The sequence below is a fragment of the Rhinolophus hipposideros genome (genome assembly GCF_964194185.1).
Source record: "Rhinolophus hipposideros genome assembly, chromosome: 8".
NCBI classification, from domain to species: Eukaryota; Metazoa; Chordata; class Mammalia; order Chiroptera; family Rhinolophidae; genus Rhinolophus; species Rhinolophus hipposideros.
In genome coordinates this window covers 32758083-32780127 of record NC_138054.1, presented here as the reverse complement: position 1 = coordinate 32780127, position 22045 = coordinate 32758083, and the positions used below count along the sequence as shown (strand labels likewise).

Sequence of the window (22045 nt, the reverse complement as noted above, 5' to 3'; positions counted from 1 at the left end):
CAAGTGTACAACATAGTGCTTCTATGTTTATATATCTCATGATGCGATCACCAATATGTCTACTTTCATATTTTTTCTAAATTTCCTAGCTCACTACAGTGTACAGTACTTTATAATTAATTAAAAGAAACTCTGTAACTTCTCATTTTAATCTTCGAAGTTATCCTGTGGGATAGGTGATACCATTTTCCCCATTTTACTGATAAGAAAATCAGCTCAGACAGGTTAACTACTTTAAACATAATCATATAGCTGCTAGGTAACACCTATATTTGATCCCAAGTTCTTCAAATTTCTAATTCCAGGCTCACATTACCCCTTTAGAGACCTTTTTAACAAGGTTATTAAAATGAAGCCCCAAACCACTGAACAATACATTGTTTCATAAGATTTTTATAGATTTTAACATATCACGTGCCTAACTTTTATGTGTTGAGCATTTTGGAGTAGCAAGACTGCTTCAAAGAGCAGCAGAGAAAGAGCATGAACTCGGGTTAGGTGTCCACTGGCCTGAATCCCAGCTCAACCAACCATTAGCAGTGTGATATTGAGCAAAATATTTAAACTCTCTAAAGCATCAGTTTTCTGATCCTTAAAAATTGGATTAGAGAATGCAGAAGAAATAGTAGTCTGGGGAGAAAGATAAGATAGATTAGACCAGACTCTATTTTTCTGGTTGATGTTTCATATAGTCATAATGAGGCTTCAGACCGTTAATATTACAATTACGTCCTCCTACACAATTCTGTTTCAGTGACTTATTTAATGTATATTTTCTTTTAGTGTTTTTTGATCTAACTTCTTTTTGTCGTCATTGTTTAATAATGAGCCAATTATCCTCTAAGCATTTGTTGAATAATGCTTTTTTGGCCCCATATTTGAAATTCCAACTTTACTAATATTAAGTTATTATATACTTCAGTCTGTTTCAGAACTTTGTCTTATGAGTTCTTTTTGTCTATTCTTATACTGTACACTATACCATTTTATGTAGCTTTACAATGTGTTTTTTAGGTTTTCAAAATATTTACATTTAACGTGGAATTCTTATATTCATGAATAATTTCATAATTAAATATTTTTCCAGCTTGTTATATTATACTAAAATACACATAACATAAAAGTTACTGTCTTAATCATTTGTAAGTGTACAGTTCAGTGGTATTAAGTATATTCATACTGTTTGCAACTATCCATCACCAGAACTTTCCATCTTGCAAAAGTGAAACTCTGTACCCATTAAAGAATTACTCCCCTCTTTTATTGGTCTTTCCAAATAGTTATAATTCATTTGGGACTCATAATTGGGATTATAGTATATTAATTAGAAGAGAACCAAAAATCTTGAGAATTCTTCATCATGAACATGTTATGTTTCTACATTTATTCATATATTTTCTCCCATTCAATAAAGTTTTAGAGACACCTCCCCCATGCAAATCCAATTTCTTCCTTAAAGTTATTCCTTAAATTTATATTTTGGTTGCTATTATGAATGTGTTTGCTTTCCCAATATGGTAGAATACAGGAGAAAACATGATTTCTATGTTTACATTGTAATTGGACACCTTATTCAACTCTGTTATTGATTGCCATAGATTTTTCATTGATTCCCTTGGAGTTTATTGACGCATAATTGTCAGGGGCAGAGGTATCATTTGTCTCTTCTTTTTCAATATTTTTATCTTTTACTTCTATTTTGTTTTATTATGCATGCTAGAATGTCTAGAATAATGTTTTAAAACAGTAGGGCTATTGATCTTCTTGTCTTGTTCTAGTTTGGAATGAGAATGCCTTTCCTGTTTTACCATCAAATGTGAAGTTAGCTCTTTGTCGTGGATAAGTATGCTTGATCAGGTTAAGGAAATATTCTTGATTCCTAGTAGACTGTATTTTATCTTTCTTGACAAGGTACGATGATAAAGTATATTGGTGAGATAACCTCACATTCCTGAAGTGAACACCATTTAGTCATGGGGTTTTATTATTTTAATATCTGCCTGAAATCAATTTGCTAAAATTTTATTTAGGATTTTTACTTCCGTAGGCATAAGTTTTATTGACCTGTAGGTTTTGTTTTTCTGGGGTTGAGATTATGTGGATTCATAAAATGAGTTTGGATTCATAAAATGAGTCTACATTTTTTTATTATTTAGGAAATTTAAGGAATATAGGAATTATCATGTATTTATTCCTTGGAAGTTTTAACAAACTAATTCTTTGGATGTTGGTCTCTTCAAGATTTTGCCTTTTCTTGAGCCAATTTTAGAAATGTATATTTTCCTATAAAATCATCCATATCCCTTTGTAATTATCACTGTTTATATTATCTTTATTGTTAGTTAATACTGCACTTATATATACTCATATTATTAGATTTGCTTGAGGTTTGTCCATTGTTTTAGTATTTTAAAGATCTTTGATATATTTTAAATATTTTCATATTATATTTAGAAATAAAAATTTCTGCTGTTACTTAGCAAACATTTACTAATCTATACACATCATATATTGTATTTTTAGCAATTATTCTTAAAATGGTATAAGTACTGAACTGCTACTGCTCATTTAGAGTTCATGTGTTTTCCAAAGGGATCGACTTATCCCAGGTAGTAAATGGCTTATGTGCCAGAAAGTACCACACCATAACTAACAGGTTATAGTATTGGGCAAATCGATCGACAGCAAATCTTGATTATGAATAGAAATGGACTTGGGGAATCCCAGGATAATTTACAAATAGAAATAATTCAGTATTTTACTGTAGCCATTTGGTTTAATATTGTCTCAGTTATAACTATGCACAGCAGTTCAAAAATGATAAATTTGAGTAGTTCCATAGTCTTCTTTAATTCTCTGACCAAGTGCTCCTGAACAGTGAAATAGCCAAAGGTATCTAGTCGAAGGACAAGAAACAAGAAAATAGCCTGGACAACTCAAACTGTACAGTCATTCTCTTGAGATGATGTACCAATAGATGTGATCCTAAATTGCTTCCTGACTAGACATGAGGCGAATGTCTCCTTAGCTCATTTTTCTCTTTGGTGTAAACAGTAATCCATTCCCTAAAGCAGGTCATGCAAGGCAACCAGCTGGCAACCAGAAAGATGGTATTAGCTCTTTCATCCTACTTAGTTCTTACTTTATTCTTTGTAAATGTCTTGTTTGTATGCATACCTTAGTATAGTCGTGCATATAAATAATTCATAAATAAATAACTGTACATATACTGGTGATGTATTTGCAACGTTTTATTAAAAGTCATATAAATCAAAATATTTTGGAGACTACTGGTGTAGATATTAGAAAGAACTCTGGACCAGTAGGGGAGTGTCATAAGTTGAGACCTGCTTCAGCCACTGATTAGTCATGTGAATTTGGTCAACTTTCTGTTTTATAATCTATAAAATGGGAATAAGGATACCCTGCCTCTCTCACAGTGTTATACTGAGGAAGAAATGACATAGCTGTGTGCATAATTATTTGTCAACACTATAGATGCTGTATAAATTGTCATATTTTTTCAGCATTTAAAAGCTTTCTCTCAAACATATTCAATGCAGCACATAATCTTATAAAGATCATATTTTAAATAATGGAAAGACATTTTACTTTTAGGACCCCAGGAGAAAAATATTCAGAATTTAATGATTCTATAATTCTAAAATAGGTATGGTTTTTCCAACTTCCCAGAAAGTTTTAATAGCCTGATATCTTAAACAAAATAAACTTAGGAATTTAAAGAGGAAGGAGGTTAAAAGTAAGAATTACCTGTAACCTCGGGAGAAAGGAATTAAGGAAAAGGGGCGTAGAAAAATAAAGGCTTTAAGAAATAAAGAACTGATAAAGGAAAAATTGGAGTTTATAACTTTCAGTGACAGCATTTTGATGCAAAGTTAATTATCTTAGAAATCTCTTAAGTATTGGGTTGGCCTGTACTATTCCTTGATGTTGAGATTAATAACAAACCTACTGTTTGCTGCTTTTTCTAATGCTGTTATTATCTTTTAGGGTCTTAACGGCATTTAAAGATGCTACCAAGTAATAATACTAGGAGTTTATTTTCCTGAGTGTTTGGAAACTCTCAGGCATTTGTTTTTCCTTATTCCAACATGTGTGGTTTGTTCCATACCACCAAACAATTAAGTCAATTCTTACATTATCAACCTGGAGATATTGTCAGATCCCACAAGTGAAGGGCTCCGTGCTACACGACACCCCACCATCACCACTTCAGACACCAATCACAAGTGCAGTTAGTCACCAGTGCTTTTGACTAACCAACTACAGGTTGAAGGTTCCCACAAACCCCTCCTGGGGTTAGATTAATTTGCTTGAGCCTAAGAAACTTTACTTACTACGATAGCGGTTTATTATAAAAGGATATAACTCAGGAAGAGCCAGATGGAAGAGATCCGTAGGATAAGGTATGTAGGAAGGGGCTCAGAGCTTCCTGCTCTCTCAGAGCCTATCACTCTCCCTAAATCCCCACTTGTACAACAATGCTGAAGCTCTACAACCCCTTTTGGGATTTTATGGAGGTGGCATTACAGTAGGCGTGATTAATTAAGTCACTGGCCTTTGGTGATTGAACTCAATTCCTAGCCCCTTTCGGGGTGTGACTGAAGGTTTGAGTCCTCTAATCACATAGTGGGTCCCCTTGGCAACCAGTTCCCATCCTTAGATTACCCGGGGTCATTCCCAAAGTCACCTTATTAACATAACAGAAGATACCTTTACCACTCTCTACACTTAGGAAATCCCAAGGGTTTTTATTTTTCTCTCTATCTCAATTATAGGTTGAAGCTCCATTCATACCAAAGTTCAGAGGCTCTGGAGATACGAGCAACTTTGACGACTATGAAGAAGAAGAAATCCGTGTCTCTATAACAGAAAAATGTTCAAAAGAATTTAGTGAGTTTTAAAGATGAGCAAGGAGATGACATCAGAGCTCAGGCTCAGTCTTTGCACTCTGTTGAGAGATAAGGTGGAGCTGAGACCGTCCTTGTTGAAGCAGTTACCTAGTTCCTTCATTCCAGCGACCGAGTGAAGTTTTTATTGCCATCATCTGTGTGTGCACTTTGCGTCCACCTTTGTAATAAGGCACCGCTAAGCAAGCATTGTCTGTGCCATAACACAGGACTAGAACTTTCCTGCTTCTCTTTGGTTTGTCTTTCTCCTCTCCTCCTAAATCCATTTCTTCCTTTTTCATTTTCATTAGTTTTTCTACAAACAGGGCTCCATCTTACTGTATTGGTGTTTCAAATGGGCAGTGTTATGGCTATGTGGTATTTGAACAGAAGGGTAAGTTTTGCTTTTAGTAGTTCTTGCCAATATTTTTGTGGGCCAATGGCTGGAAGATACACTTTCTAATACTTAATTTTACTTTGAGTAGCTCAGACTCAGTTTTTCCAGAACTCTTAAGAATTTTTGAGGATAGAATATTTTATCACCATGGAAATATATACAAATTAAAACAATAACTTCCTTAGAATTCACTGTTTTGGAATACATTTGAATAGACTAATATAGAGTAGCTAGACCAGCAGTTTGGATTCCTATAGATCAGGAGTTCTATTTCCTGTCACTCTTTTTATATCATCCTCCACTTGAGTAATTAAGTGACCAGCCTGCGCAGTGTGACAAATGTGTGTCATTCACAGGAAAAAATAATGATACGGTTCATTATCACCCACATTCTCTCACTTGGCACCAGATTTTCTGTAAGTATTAGAGACGAGTTCTCTAAGATTTCTAAATCTTGACTCTTCCATAAGGGTTTTAACCAGTATTTTAATAGAATTTGACTAATGAAAGTGACAAATTTTTAAGTTTCTCAAATAATCCTCATTGTAAACTTCTTAAAGCAAAAGAACTAAAAAGAACATTAATGTGGACAAATGCTTTGCTAAATGAAACAAATGGATTGATTCTTATAAACAATATAGACAAATTCTTACTTACATGAGATTTTTTGTTTCTTTCGGTTTGTTCTGTGTGTCACAGTTAAGAATAAAGAAAGATCTTGCCAGGTAATTATTCTGGTGAACTATATTTGTCAGCTTGAGGTAGAGGTACTGTTGCGATTTCGCTTTCATCCTACGCCTCATCGATGAAGGGACATACTTTCTAAAACTGCCACAATTGTGTTTTAATTTTGAGGTGTGATATTTTTAGACATGTAATAATTTCCACAGCCTCTTTTCTTTCAGTAAATAGAATGTATGATCATGCATATACAATTTTAGTATTGGAGTTTAGTTTTTTTTAATATTCTTTTTTGCCAACTGACTTAACATTGCGGTCATGTGGAAATTTCAAGCAATTTTGCACATTTAGTTTAGTATTTGTTGAGAATCCATGGCTTAACTCAGTTTTTAATTTTAATTTTTTTTTTGCTTTTAAATTTTTCGATCTGGTTTTATCTGTGTCAGTGACCTATCTTATAACAACACACCAAAATAGTTGAAAGTAAACTCTGTTAATTTTATATCATCAATTTACATGCACATGAGTTGTTTTTTAATCAAACTGATCTTAATATATACAAGCATTCTATTTGCTTCATTATCAGTGCAAGTAGGTCACTGACTCTACTTCATTTCATCTCTACCACACCCTTATAAAATCTTTGAAGACATTGAAAAAGCCAGTCCAAGATGCTTTCTGCATCAATCTGTACATCTTTTGGTTGTCTTGTGTTTCTGCATGGTTATGTCATTTACAAGTTGATATTGATTTCAGCTTTTGGTCCACCTATATTTAAAATGTGCAAGAAAAATATGAACTACTTCAAGTTTGATGTAAGAAAAATACATCATCATGATAATAAATGTAAAACGTCATTTGTACAAAATATTTTCATTAGTTTTTTTGTATTTCACTTAGACCCAAAACCATGCTAATCATTGTATTCTATATGTATGCTACAAATCCTATGGTAGCTTTGTTGTATATTATTGTAAAATTATTTTAATAAATCATGGGGATGACAATTTGATTATTGCATTTTAGTTTTCAGCGATTAAAAAGATTTCTATGAATTCTAATTTTTAAAAAAATGAAATTACTACTGTCCAGCACAACTTGCTGTAGAATCTATCTGGGTAGGTGACCACTAGGCAGTACATTGGTTTTGAGGGCTATTTAGCCATTCCATTTTACTCTCTGTTTAAAGGACATGAGCAAGCTTTTAAATATATCAAGGGAGTCTATTTCCAACGAATCAAGTACACTGAATTAGAATATCTAAAATCATACGAAATTCTCAGTTTTTGCCACAGTTTAGCCAAGAACAATATAAAAACTTGAATAAGAAATAAGTGGCATGAATCAGTATTTAACCTCAGATTACATTATTTGAAACAGAAGAAACTACATTTTTATTCAGTAAATAATGAGATGGCATTGTAGAGGAAGGAGCCCGAGACTGGAAGTCAAGTCATTTGAGTTTCAGGCCTGGTCTGTCACTAAAGTTTGACCTTGACCTCAGTTCTGTGATCCGGATTCATTAGGCAGTTTCTAAGGTCCCTTCTAACTTTCACATGTTGTGATAAGATTCTATTTATTTCACATTTTGAAGGAATAACATGTTTTGAAGTAAATCTTGTTAAGGTGATATTTTAGGGCATCTTTTTTTTTATCTCTTATAGTGCTCTTACAATTCTTTGAATATCATGAGAACCATGTGTCTGTTCTGATTCTTCCTTCACTGATGCTAAATATCCAGTTGATATCAAACTATCAACCAACCAAAAAAAAAAAAAAGGATATTGTGGCTTGTGGGTATTGCTGTCATGTTTTTGATATGTTCTTGTATCAACTGCCCATTGGCCTGAAAATACTCATTGTAAGCCTGAAAACAAAATTACTTTTATTTCCCACTGACTGTTTTTTCTGCTTATTGTAAGAATCAAATGAAATAATGTATGTGAAAGCACCTTGTAACCTGTAACCTATCAATGTAAAGTGTTAAGGTATATTGTTACTTCATTAATTACTTCTTTGTTTAGAATGGAATTTCCTACACACTACTGTAGCTAGGAAATGCTGAAAACAACTGTGTTTTTTTTAATTAATCAATAACTGTAAAATTAAAATATCTTCAAAGGATAAAACAATTTCTTGAGTCTTGAATTATATTTGGTGCCCTTCCTTCCTGATCTATTTTCTGCAGATACTACAGATGCATGTAGAGTCCTAGTTTTTACATGTTTGAATTGATCTTTTAGTGGTGGGAGCAGAGCAAGAGGAGGAGGAAGGTCTAACAGTCTACTCCAATCTGGTGTTTACTAAGAAACTACTAGATTCATTCCATAGTTTCTAAAAAGTGTTTCTACTTCTTCCTCATGCTGTTAGTCCAAATAGCTCTTAACATAATGTGGAAAATATTCATCTTTAAAGAACTGACCCTGCAGGGACCCTCATCCTTATATTGTGACAGTGAATATGAATTTATATATTCTTTTTCTCCAAAAGTGCCTTTGAGCTTCACATTTCCTCTTCCACTTTTAGCCAGGTTAATTAGTGTGTGTTCCCATAACTGTCCTTGTCTTCAAGAAACAATTTTTTAGATAATTATTTTAATAGCTTACCTTTTTTATTGCTATGATTGTTCCTACAAATATTTATAAATATTGATGCATTTGAAAACATGGTGCTTGCTATTTTTATTCCCGTGCTTGCTTCACTTTATCATTGTTAGAGCTTAATATAAATCCTAGTTTGCTCATTTTCTTATATGACTATCATGATTATTAAAATCTGGGCTTATCTTTACTACAGGACTACCATTATTTGAAATCCATTTATTTTTTTTCTTATGCACAAATAGAGCATGTGAAGTTAAATATTTTTATTTTAGCTTTCCTGACCATGTTCTATATATCTTATTTAATAACCTTGTGTCTTCTGATAAGGGCTGAATTTGGTTCCACCAAAAACCATATGTTGAAGTCCTAAGCCCCAGTACCTCAGACTGTGACTATTTGAAGTTAGGACGTTTAAAGAGAATAATTAAGGCCACTTGAGGTCACATGGATGTGTCTAATACAATACGACTGGTGTTCTTATAAGAAGAGATTAGGACACAAAGAACACACAGACTGAGGGAAGCCATATAAAGATGTCAGAGGAAGACCGCCATCTACGAGCCCAGGAGAGAGTCCTCAAAAGAAGCCAACCCTGATGACACCTTAATCTTGGACTTCTAGCCTCCAAAACTGTGAGAAAATTAATTTCTGTTGTTTAAGCCGCCCAGTGGTACTTTGTTATGGCAGCCCTAACAAACTTGTACACCCACTGAGTGTACTCCCGTTGTGCATACTGTATTTTCATGGTGAAAGGCTTGCATTGATATTCCTTCCAATGCTTTATACTTAGCCAAAAACTGAACTAATTGACCATAAGCAAAAAAGGAAGAAGAAAATGGATGTTAATGTGGTCACAAGCCTCAATGCACCTGCTATCTTATTTCTGTTCTTTCCTGGCAAACAAGCAGAAAACAAAACAGTCACCGCTGAGAGTAGGGGGAAAGCATGGGTAAATGAAAGCACTCCTAACTCCTCATCACCTTTACCTTTGGCATCAAGCCATCCTCTCGAAGCACTGCTAATACAGCATAGAACTGAGCACAGCAGACTCACTGAGTTTAGAGTCCCTACCCATACCTTAACGGTGATGTTAATAAAGTATCCAAAAGGAAAGTGGGAATGGGATAAAGGGTTGATAATGGAACCCCAGTTGGTTTGTCATCTGATTATTCAGGGGTAGTAATGCTCACGGCAAATGATTAATGTATTAATTTTCTATTACTACTGTAATAAATGAGCACAAACTTGGTGGCTTAAAACAACCCAAATTGATTATTTTACAGCTTTGGAAGTCTGGCATCTGCAGTTGAGTCTCCCTGGGTTAAAATCAGGCATCAGCAGGGCTGCATTCCTTTCTAGAGGTTCTAGGAGAGGACCTGTTTCCTTGCCATTCCCAGGCTGTAGAGCCTGCTCACCCTGGCTCAGGACCCCATTTCACCATCTCCAAAGTCAGCAGCATTGGGCTGAGTCCTCATGCGGCCTCCCTCTCCCACTTTTAAAGACACTTGTAAATTGAGCCCACCTGCATAATCCAGGATACTCTCTCCATTTTAAGATCAGCGGAGCAGCCCTTACTCCGCCTGCAATCTGAATTCCTCATTTGCCATGTAACCTTACACATCTATAGTTTCTGGAGATTCAGACGTGGACATCATGGGGGGAAACATTATTCCGACGAACACTCTTCATAATGTCAATTTAGGTGAAAAATAGGATTATCTGAAAGATGGGAATAGAGACAATCTTTTCACAATTCAAAGCGAACAAAGGCTTAAACTGAGATTTTCGTGAAGCAGTGCTTAGCGTGCATGGAGTATTCATATATTGTCATAGAACTCAATTGAGTAGCAATATCCATTCTGTGTATCTTGAAAGCTACTCAGCATCACTATTCATCAGCAAATTGCAAATCAAACCTGCCTTTAGGTACCACTGTACACCAACAGAATGATTAAAATTAAAAACATTGATAATCCCAAGTGTTGGTGAGAATGTAGAGCAACTGGAACAGTCACTCCTTGCTAATGGAAATATAAAATGGCACAAACACTTTGCAAAACATTTTGGCAGTTTGTTACAAAGTTAATCATTCACTTATCACATAACTAGGCATTTACCCAAGATAATGAAAACATGTCCGCACAGACACAAATGTTCACAGCATCTTTACAATAGTCCCAAACTGAAAACAACCCAAATGTCCAGCAACAGGTGAGTGAATCAACAAATGATGGTATAGCCATACAATGGAATAAAAAGGAACAAGGTACTAATACAAGCAGCAATATGAGTGCATCTAAAAAGCGTTTTGATTGTATACATTTGTCCAAGCTCATCGAACTGTATACCTAAAATGAGTATATTTTACCTTATACAGATGATTTTAAAAAACAATTACTAAAAGAAAATAAATATTAGAATAGATGTTATTATAGTAGTGATCTAGAAGGTATGGTCTAGGAAATCTCAGAATTAATATTCAAAAGATAGAGATAGAAAATAGAATAGTACGATGTCAGATGGTTGTTGGACTTATCATGGATCACTTCAGGTATATAAATATTGAATAACTATGGTGTGCCCCTGAAACTAATATAATATTGTATGTTAGCTATATTTTTAATTAAAATCTTTAAAAAAGAAAAACATGAAAGATAAATGGGACATTAGCGTCAGGACACATGATAACCATCCAAAAGTTCTAAAAAGAGACAGAAAAATGGAAAAGTAATGTCTTCAAAGTCCTGAATGATTGTTTTACTTAGAATTATGTACCTAGGTAAATTATTGTTTTATTGTAAAGAGGGGACTCTAGTTCCCAAGCACCCGATCCTCTGGCATCTAGATAGGCTTGGCCAATGGGAACTGATGATAAATGACTGGAGGGAAGCAGAAACGTATAGTCAGAGCGCTTCCTTCCCTCTGTGATCTGTACCATCTCCTGAGTTTTCTCTATTGTCCTGGTTGCTGGCCACTGTCATGGTTCCGTGCTCCACTAGGCAGCCCTAGCTCCTGAGCTCTGAACCCCAGCTCCTCCTTTTCCTCCCAGTGCAGAGGGCTGATGGAGCTCCCTGCGGTGGCTTATCTTTCAGCTATTTTACCATCCTGATATCTGTCTTGATTTGGGGCTGATTTTATAAAATTTTTAGTAATAATATGACTGGTACTTATTTTTGTCATACAAAGTACAGGTGTTTGACTATTCTTCCACGACCCGGGTAACCAATTTTTCTCTATTAAATCTCTTCTGTTGAAATACCTAGAATGGTTGTTATATTTCTGGACCCTGATTGATGTTCCCATTATCCCCACCCCTATTCTACCTTCTACCAAAGGATCCTAGCCATCACAGGAAGAGAAGAAAGAACAAAGTTAATCCTACTTATCCCTGTAAGAGAAGAAATACCAATAGTAAAATAAAGACCATTCCAAATAAAATAAATTGTGAAACTTTTCTATCAACTGATACTCAGAGAGGAACTTCTAAAAATGTATTTTAAGAAGAAAAATGCTCCCAGAAAGAAGAAATAGCTTCTTGGAAGTCTGAAGGGAAGAAAAAAGGGAAAAACCGAAAATAAACATCATTAGGAATAAGAACTGAGATAGACATAGGCTGGAACACTAAAGACACACAAATCCTTCTTTCCTGCTCCCATTCTCCCTCCCAAAAACACAGATATGACAGAATATATTTTAAAATATTTTTAAGGACATAGATTGCACTTAGAAAAAAAAACACAAACAAATATCTCCACAGAACAGAAATCCAATGGAAATGCATGGTGGTCAGTGGGGTTTGAAGTCACAGACTTACTAACATAGAAAAAATTTATTTGTTACAATGAGATCATTGCAATGTATGCAGAAGGAAAATAAAGGAAATTAAAAAATTAAAGAAAATTCAGAGATGGTGATGGATATTGAGAACAAAGATGATCCTCTACTGTCATCCCTGAACTCAGAAACTAATGAATAAAATAGAAAAAGTACTCAAACATATCATACAGAAACATTTTGCTAAAATGAAGAAAATCTGGATTTATATTTTGAAAGAGCATAGTGTTTTTCAGGAAAAAATTGACACAGAGCTCTCATATCCCGGTGAAGGTTTTGAACTTCAAGGATTAAAACATTATGCGTAAAGGTCAAGCCACTTCATAGTGGAGACAAAATCAGGCTAGCCTCAGGTATCTTCACAATAACACTCAGTGCCAAAAGATAACTAAGCAATGGCTCTAAAGTTCTAGGGAAAAGAAAGTATGAGCCAAGTGTGTTATACCCAGCCAAGTTGCATTTAATTTGAAGTCACAAGACAGGTGCCTTTGAACAACCAAAAGAAAGAAATAGAAAACCTATACACCCTGCATATCCAATTGGATGTTTGAATCAAAAACACGAACTTTGTAATAGAGAAGCAGTGATAAGAAGCCCATGGTGAACATTGTATCTGTCTATGTCATACTAAATCACCAACAACTATCTTAATTACAACTATGGAACCAAATGTAATTTTTTTTAATTAAAATTTATTGGGGTGACAAAGGTTAGTAAAATTACATACGTTGTAAATGCTTTAAACCCTGGCAAAATTAGAATAAGATAACTAACAAAATCGGAAGTTATGAAAGGGAAGTGAGACTGGTAATATCCTTACCTTTTATGGCAGGAAGTCAACTAACAGAATCTAAAATTAGTACATGTGGTTCAACACAATGACTCTAACTTCTCAATGACTTTTTAAATAATTTTGCAATTCTTTTGTGGGAAGAAACATTTATCAGCAGTTTTCATTTTCACTTCAATTTCTTTTTCTTGTGTTGAATTCAATTACATTTATTTTCATTTCAGTTTCCTTTGGTAAATTGAATTTTATAAGTTTTAAATTAAAAACTTCATACAAAAAGGTATGATATTATTTTCATAAAATTAGTGCTATCTAGTTATATACCTTTCTCTCTCTCTAGCCTCTGTCTCTATATGTGCCCAGAGAGAAGCCTGGAATAATATTACTGATGGTGTGGGATTTGAGGTTATTTTATAATTTCTCCTCTGTACTTTGCCAAATTGCTTGCATTTTTAAATGATAGAGAATCAAAAACAAATATGCTCAATAACAAAGCATTGATTTTTTTCCTTTAAAGAAATCAAATATTATAAGACTTTCTCTGAGCAATTAAGCCATCTTCACCGGTTAAGTCTTAAGAAATCCTGATCCCTTCCTTTCAAGATTGAAAATGAAATACTATATCACTTATAATGCTTTTGAGCAAGCCACCAGGTATCACTGAAATGGCCTTATTAGCATCATTACCATACAGAAATGTTTTCATCCCATTCCTCATTTCCCAAACTCAAGAGTACCCTTCTCTTTTAAAGCCAGACCAATGTCATGTGGAAAAACAGACTTTTTTCTTCACTTCCATTTCTTTACACAGTATGCTAAAAACTCATACTCAATAACCACAACCAACTTGTTATTTAATATTCATTATTTTCTGTAATACTATGTCAAAGTCAGAAAGCACATAGCTGAGTTAAACTAGACTGTTCTCTGAATAAATGATGTAGTTACTGGCATCCCCAAAATGGCTCTTTCATTAAAGTAACAATGTCCTTCTTTGTTGCTTACTGATCTGTGTATAACCTCATTCCTGTCTATACCATGGCTCAGAAAATAATCAATAACTACACAAAAGTTTTCTTCCATGTGATGAAAAAATAGGATACTATTAAGCACTTTTCCTCAGGTATCCTCAACACCTAAAACCCAATGTAGAATTTACTCATCAGTGGTCTTACCTACATTTTTCTAGATTGTATGTCACTGGTTATTTTTTCTTATTTTACTTTTCCATCATACACACTTGTCATTTATTTGGGGCTGGTTGTGCACACTTTTTGCTGCTGTGACTAGAACTAATACTTGCTACAAGGAAGAAGACTTTGAATCTTGTTTTTGTACTTTTGGAACTGATAACAGTCAAGATTCTCTCATTAGCAAGTGACAGACCCCACAAGGCAAAGTAGCTTGAGCATAAAAAGGATGTAGTGAACTCACATAACCAGGAAGTCCGAGGATGGACTTCTGTCACAATAAGATATTAATCTGCCCCTCGTTTCATCTCTTGGTCCTGCTGTCCTTAGAATAGACTTCATGCTTAAGAAGTACTCTCCATGGGGCAGAAACTAAAACCATTAGCCAGTCCAGGCTTAGACTTTCAAAAGAGTTTGTGGTTCCGGATAAAAGAGAAGGAGGTCTGTCATACACTCTATCAATCTCCAAAGGGGACTCTGATGGTCTAGTGTGGATCGCAGCTGACTTCTGTGTCTAGACAAGGGAATGTACATGATTGATAGTCTTACCAAAATTACATGGATTGGGGAAGGGATAGTTTTCCAAACAGGGAAAAAAAAAATTAACGTTCATTAAAATATCTACATCCTCAACAACAAAAACCAGCAATTTTGTATGGAAAACAATTATTTTGTGTGTTCTGGGAAAACTACGAGTTTACCAGAATGAGGGGTGTAAAAACTTCACTGGTACCATACCACCTATTAAGAAATATCCTAATAACATCATGGGCTATGGGAAAATCCTACCAAAAAATCCTACTTTCAAAAATTTTTTGGCTCTTCCTTCTCATTTTTGTTTTTCTTCTGCTTGTGGGTAATCACCAAACTTGGAGATTTGTTTGTAACAATACAGATTCACAAGTAATATTTTCACTGGTATCCACTTCACTATTTAAGACTTTTAAATTATTATGAGTTAAAGTATGTATTTTGTTATTTTCATCATTACTTTTATCCTTCAATAAAAACTATTTGGAGACATTAATATAGTTCCAAAAAAATATGAAATTTAACAATAACATGTAATTAATATACATTGTTACTCAGAACAAATCACACCCTGTTAATTGAATGTTATTTTAGAGAAAATGACCAAAGAGCACTGTGGTACATTATGGTAGTTATAAACATGTTCACAAATTCACATTCCTCCCATTGAGAAGTGAGGTCGATGTTCCTTCCCTTTGAACCTGCACTAACTTAATGACTGGTTTCTAACCAATATAATGCAGCAGAAGTGACAGTGTGTGACTTGTATAGCTACGTCATGAAAGGCAACATAGCTTCAACTTTGTTTACTAAAATACCCTAATTTGGAAGCCTGAGTCACCATGTAAAAAGTTCAACTATCTTGAAGTGCCATGCTGTGAGGAAGCTCAGGCCACAAGGAGAGGTCATGTTTAGATTTGAGTTAGTGTCTTCACCTGAAGTCTGAACCAATAGCCAGCATCAACCACCAGCCACGAGAGTAAAGATGCCTGCAGATGATACCAGCCGCCTCCATGGAGTCTCTCCCAGCTGCTTAGTGTTCTTAGCTGAGGCCCCCCCCCAGACATCATGGTGCAGAATCAGGCCATTTCTGTTCTCACCTGTTTGAAAATGTGATCCATGAAATCTCTGAATTTAATAAACTGGTTGTTTTAAGAGGCCAAAGTTTGGGATAATTTGTTATGCAACAACAGATAACTGAGGCAGGTATGCCTTCGTAAAGTATTAAGAACATAAATGATTAAAGCCACAATAAGATTCTATTGTGTACGGGTACACATCAGCTGAGCAAAAAACTAGAGAGCCTAAAAATATAACTGTGGCAAAGATGTGGAGCAGTCAAAACTCTCATCCATTGCTTTTGGAAATATAAAGCAATAGGGAAGGAAAACTGGGCAAAATCTAGTAAAATTGCCTATGTACATGCCTAGTGACCTCAATTCTACACATAACAATACAACCTGGAGAAACTCATTTGTCTGTTAGGAGGTATGTATGAAAAATACTCATTGCAAAATTTCTTGTAATAACAAAAAATTTTAAAGCATTATAAGTATCTAGCAAAATGAGAATGAATAAAAAAACAGAGGTAAATTCACATGTTTCTATGTAGGAAAGAAAATGAATTAGAGCTACAAACATCCACATGAGCGAACCTCAGAAGCATAAAACTGAGTAGGGAAAAAAAGGCAATTGCAGAAAACTCTAAGTATGATAGTTTACCTCAAGTTTTATATGTATATATATATATCACAGCATAGTGGTTAATAGCAAAGATTATGAAGCCAGACTGTGTTCAAACTACACACACATACCAACTGAGTGCCTGAGTTACCTAACCCATATGGGTTTTAGTTTCCTCATCAGTAAAATGGAGACAATATTAATTAAAATAATATTACCTATCTCATTGAAAATTCAGTACTTTTAAAGCACTTAGAAGAGTGCCTGACACATTGTAAGTGCTCATTTGGCTAATACTATTATTTTTAAAATTAAACTGCATGAAAATGATAAACATCAAATTCAGGATAATGATTTCATCTCTGGGATAGACATGAGACAAAAGATGGAAATGAAACTCAGGAGGGAAAGAGGGGACTTTTGTTGTATTATCAGTATTTCCTTTTTTTCTTTGTTTCTTTCTCTCTTTTTTTTTTTTTTTGTTTTTTAACTATCCCGGTCAAATATTTCTATTTCTTTTATTTATTTGTCTATCTATCTATCTATCTATCTATCTATCTATCTATTTATTTATTTATTTATTTGGGGAATATTGGGGAATGGTGTGTTTTTCCAGGACCCATCATCTCCAAGTCAAGTCATTGTTTTCAATCTAGTTTTAGAGGGCACAGCTCACTGGCCCATATGGGAATTGAACCAGCGACCTTGGTGTTATAAGCACTGTGCTCTAACCAACTGAGCCAACTGACCACCCAATATTTCCTATGTGCTAGATGATGCATACATGGGGGTTCATTATATTATATTTTTATACATTTTTGTATGTCTTAACTATTTCATATAAATTAGTGAAAAAACAAAGACTATCGAAGATTTTCTGGGAAAATCTTCACTGAATGTACATATTAAATCTGTGAAATGACATTTTTGGACTGAACCAATGTCAAAATGTCTCTTGTACTCAATAAATAATAGAAACATTGAGCAAAAGAGAACAACAATAATGCAAAATATCAGATGATTGCAGAAGAAAATTAAGGAAATACTCAGGTGCTAGAAATGAAGGGAGAGTTCAAAGCCATACTGGAAGCAGGAGCTGAAGCTATGGTTGTTGGTGGCTCATGGGAATACTGGACAAGCTAGAGGCCCTAAGGACCAGGCTTTGGAGTTTTAGTGCCCATTAATGTTGGGAGAGGAGATGCGGCCTTAGGTTCACAAGTGGACCTAAGGTGAATAGCAGATATACAAGGTGAATAGCAGATACTTCTGCATTAAACCTAGAGCCTAAGGACTGAATATCAATGAAAAGGGTATTTAAAAAACTCCAAAATTTGGAGCCATTAAGAGGAAAGAAGCTTGTCATTTAGGAGGGGGAGCAGGGAAACGTGAAGATTGAAAAAAAAAAGACAGCTTGAAAAATCTTATCTCCAAACATGAGATCACAATGTGTGGTGAGGAAATTCAAGCAGAGGAATTAAGAGAGAAACTTGTCCAGGATGAGTTAAACTTCTTTGTCAGATATAAATGCAAAAACATATAATGCTGAAAGACCCACAACCAAATATTCTCCCTGGGGGAAAAAAATCTAGAAATGATATCAAAAAGATTACAAAGTACATGAGGAAATCAACTGCCATGAGGGAGAGTTGGTAAATACAACAAAATTGAAAATGGCACTCTAAGAATCAGAATATTAATCCATCCTCCATTCCTAAATTAAACTGTAGGAATATGGAAAGATTGGAAGAAGAACCAAATGAAAATTCTAGAAACTAAATATATAGCCATTGAGGAGAGAACCAAATGACTGTGTTTTTTTTTAATCCCTTCACCTTTCACTCCCAGCTCCCCAACATCCCCTCCCATCTGGCAACTATTATTGCATGGTAACCTATACGCAGATGAAGAAAGAATTTAAAAATTGGAAAGGAGAACAGAATAAATAACTCAGAATGTGGCACAGAGAGATGAAAAATGTGTAAAAGTTTGTGACTTGTTGGATAAAATGAGAAGATCCAAAATATATCAAAGAGAGAGCAGTAGATATTCAATTTTCAGAGGAAAAATGACCTAAAATTTTCCAGAATTAAAGAAACATGAGTTTTCAGATTGAAAAGTACATCAATACCATAGAAAGGTAAGTAAAAGTAAACGTACATTAAATTCAGCAGAGAGAAACTGTAGAGCATCAAAGAACATAAAGAAATCTTCAGAGCAATCAGAAAGAAAAAAGTTACCTAAAAAGGATGACAATTAGATAGACTTTTTTATCAGCAAACAGATGGTGGAAGATGACACAATAATATCTTCAAGAGCTGAGAATAAATTTCTATCAATCTACAATCCCATTTCAAGTCAAGCTCTCTTTGAAGAGTGAGGAAAGCAGAGAAGATTTTCAAAGTCAGCCCCTTACTAAGAGAAATATATTTTAAATATACTTCAGTAAGAAAGAAAGTGAGCCCCTGAAAATGAATCAGATACAAGAAGCAATAATGAACAAAAAAATTAGCAAATATTTTAGTATGCAGTCACCATAAATAAGTAAAACAAACATTTGTGAAATGATTATGAATAAGATTATTTCATAGATTTTCCCTTCGACGCCACAAGCCATTCCTTACTATACTTTGAAAAACAATGAAATAGGTATTTCTCCAATAATTCAAAGGTGGTTCTACCTTACTAAATCAATTATTCTGTTATTATAATTAACTACATTAGCATTCATTCCTAATTTTAAGAATTTAAAAATAACTTAGTAAATTATAAATAGTAGAAAGTTTTAGTAACATGATAGTGGTAGTCTCCAAGAAATCTATCACAAACATTGACTTTACAGTAAATGTTAACAGCATTTGCATTTAAGTGAAGAAAAAGACACCATTAGTATTTAATATTTTCTTGAGATTATTTCAATGCAATAATATCTGAAAAATAAACAGAAGTTTAAATATCGGCACTAACGGGGCAAAATTTGTCTACATTGAAAATCTAAGACAATACATGAAAAATGACTGGATTTAATAAAAACACAAAGTAAGATGGATAAACACAGAATCAACCTACTAAAAATCAATAGTTTTCCCATATGACTCAACTACACAATTATAATCGGGAATGTAATTTTTAAAATCCCAGTCACAATACTAACAAACTATATTATACTAAAGATAATATAACAAAAAAGAAATAAAATCTGATTGAAGAAAACTGTAAATCTTTATAGAAGAATGTAGAATATAACTTGAATAATATAAAGAACCATTATGTCCCTAGATGGAAAGAGTGGCAAAGACTCTCTCTGACTAAACTTCAGTTTAGATAGGCTCTTCCGAGCCCTCTTTTCCACTAGGCCTCATCCTTGGGCCCTGTCTTTGGCCAGCCAAGCCCAGTTTTAAAAGAATCCTGTAAAGTTAGTTTAGTGAGAATCCCCCACCCTTAATATCTGATCACCATGGCCTTTCTTCAGCAAGAATCCTGTTAAGTCAGTTTATCAAGAATCCTCCTATTCTTCCTGTCTCTTCTTAGTCATTTTTCATCTGCCCACCCCGCTCACTCTGCTCATCAGCTATACCCACCTGTCTTCGTCCTATTCAGTGTTGAGCCCAATCTCTCTCCCCTACTGTGTTAGTCTTGAGACCTATCACAATACAGTAATTCTGAATAAAGTCTTCCTTACCAGTTTGACAAGTGTCAGAATATTTTTTTACTTTAAAAAAAGTCAATACTGTAAACAGTCTTTTCAAATCAATCTATTAATTCAATGTTTTCCAGTCAAAATCCTAGAGAATTTTTATGGAGTTTATTAATGTTATTCTCAAGATTTCATGAAAGAGTACAAATATAAAATTGTACAAGATGATTTTGTAAAATAACAATGACAGGTAAGATGTCCTGTATGTCTGAAGACTCTATAAAACTACTGTAATTAAAACAATGTGGTACTCAAGATCCATCCATGTTGTCACAAATGGCAAGATTTCATTCTTTTTAATGGCTGAAGAGTATTCGTGTGTTTATATCACATCTTCTTTATCCATTTATCCATTGAGGGATATTTAGGTTGAAATAAGTCAGACATTCAAAGATTAATACTGTAGGATATTAGTTATATGAGGAATTTTAAAAAGCCAAACATTTTTAAAGAAACAGAGTAGAAATAGTTACTCAGGGCTGGAGGTGGGGAAATGGGGAGATGTTGGTCAAAAGTTAAGTGAATTCTGGGGATTTAAGGTACAGTATGATGATTATAGTTAATATTTCTGTATTGTATATTTGAAAGTTTCTAAGAGAGTAGTCTTAAATGTTCTCATCACAAAAAAGAAATGGTGATTACATGACGTGACAGTGGTAATCACTTTGCAATACATAAATGTATGAAATCAACACGTTATACTTCTCAAACTTACACAATATTATATGTAAATTGTATCTCAATAAATCTGGAAACAATCCCCCCCAAAACAAGCAAACAAACAACAAAACAAAACAATATGGTACTGGTGAGGGGGCAGGCAAATAGATCAATAGAAAACAATAGTTCAGAAATGTCCCCAAAATATACAGTTTATAATCCAATACAGATTGCATTTCTAAGAAGTGGTGGGAAAAATAAACTAATATATAAATGGTATTGAAACAGGTGGTTATCCATTTGAAAATTGTAACAAATTATAACATATATAAAAACAAATTACAGATGGATTAAAAATAAAATGTAAACAATAAAAGTACACATTTAGTAGAAAAAAAATCAGAATAACATCTTTATAACTTTGAATATATGTCTTTCTAAGCAAAACATAAAACTCCAAACCAAGAAGCAATAAAGGAAAGACTGAATACTACCAATTTATACCATAAGTTTAAATTGTATAAAGGAAAATCTCCACAAGTAAAATTTTAAAATAAATAATATTTTGCAAAAAAATTTTGCAATATACATTAAAAAGGATTTATCTCTACTATATGACATAAAAATAGCTCTAACAAAAAACATCCCAACTAAAAGTAAAAAAAAAGAATATGAATAATTCATAGAAAAATATAAATGGCAAAATTTATTTTTATAGAAAGCCCAATTATCAGGAATCAGAATCAAGGTAATGCAAGTGAATACAAGATGACAAAACAATGTAAAAGATTGGGAGAGATCATTTTCACATATAAGAATTCAGGGAATTTCATGGGAAGTTGCTTGAGGATTGGAGTGAAAAACAAATATGAAGATGTGGAAGATATGGAATATAAGAAATAGTGAGATCAAATAAGAGTTCAAGGAAAGAAATCCCAGGTGAAAACAGAGCAGTAGGCCTAGAAAGGAAGTGGCCCAAACTAGAACAAGAATTTGGAGCCCTCCAAAAAAAATTGGCTTAAGTAAAAAGGTTAAGATGGATCCCAATGAAATATAGGATGGAAATAAAAAG

At 33.9% G+C, this 22045-nt stretch overlaps 1 protein-coding gene across 9 annotated transcripts in view; it reads left to right on the top strand.

Moving 5' to 3' along the window:
* Positions 1–8113, top strand: part of PRKACB (protein kinase cAMP-activated catalytic subunit beta) — a 104166-nt gene extending 96053 nt beyond the window's left edge. For all 9 annotated transcript variants that reach the window (XM_081055741.1, XM_081055744.1, XM_081055745.1 and 6 more), the window contains one exon: positions 4800–8113. In XM_081055741.1, the coding sequence (XP_080911867.1) occupies positions 4800–4925 (126 nt within the window). In that variant the 3' untranslated portion in view covers positions 4926–8113. The remainder of the gene's footprint in view (positions 1–4799) is intronic.
* The last annotated feature ends 13932 nt before the right edge of the window (positions 8114–22045 follow it).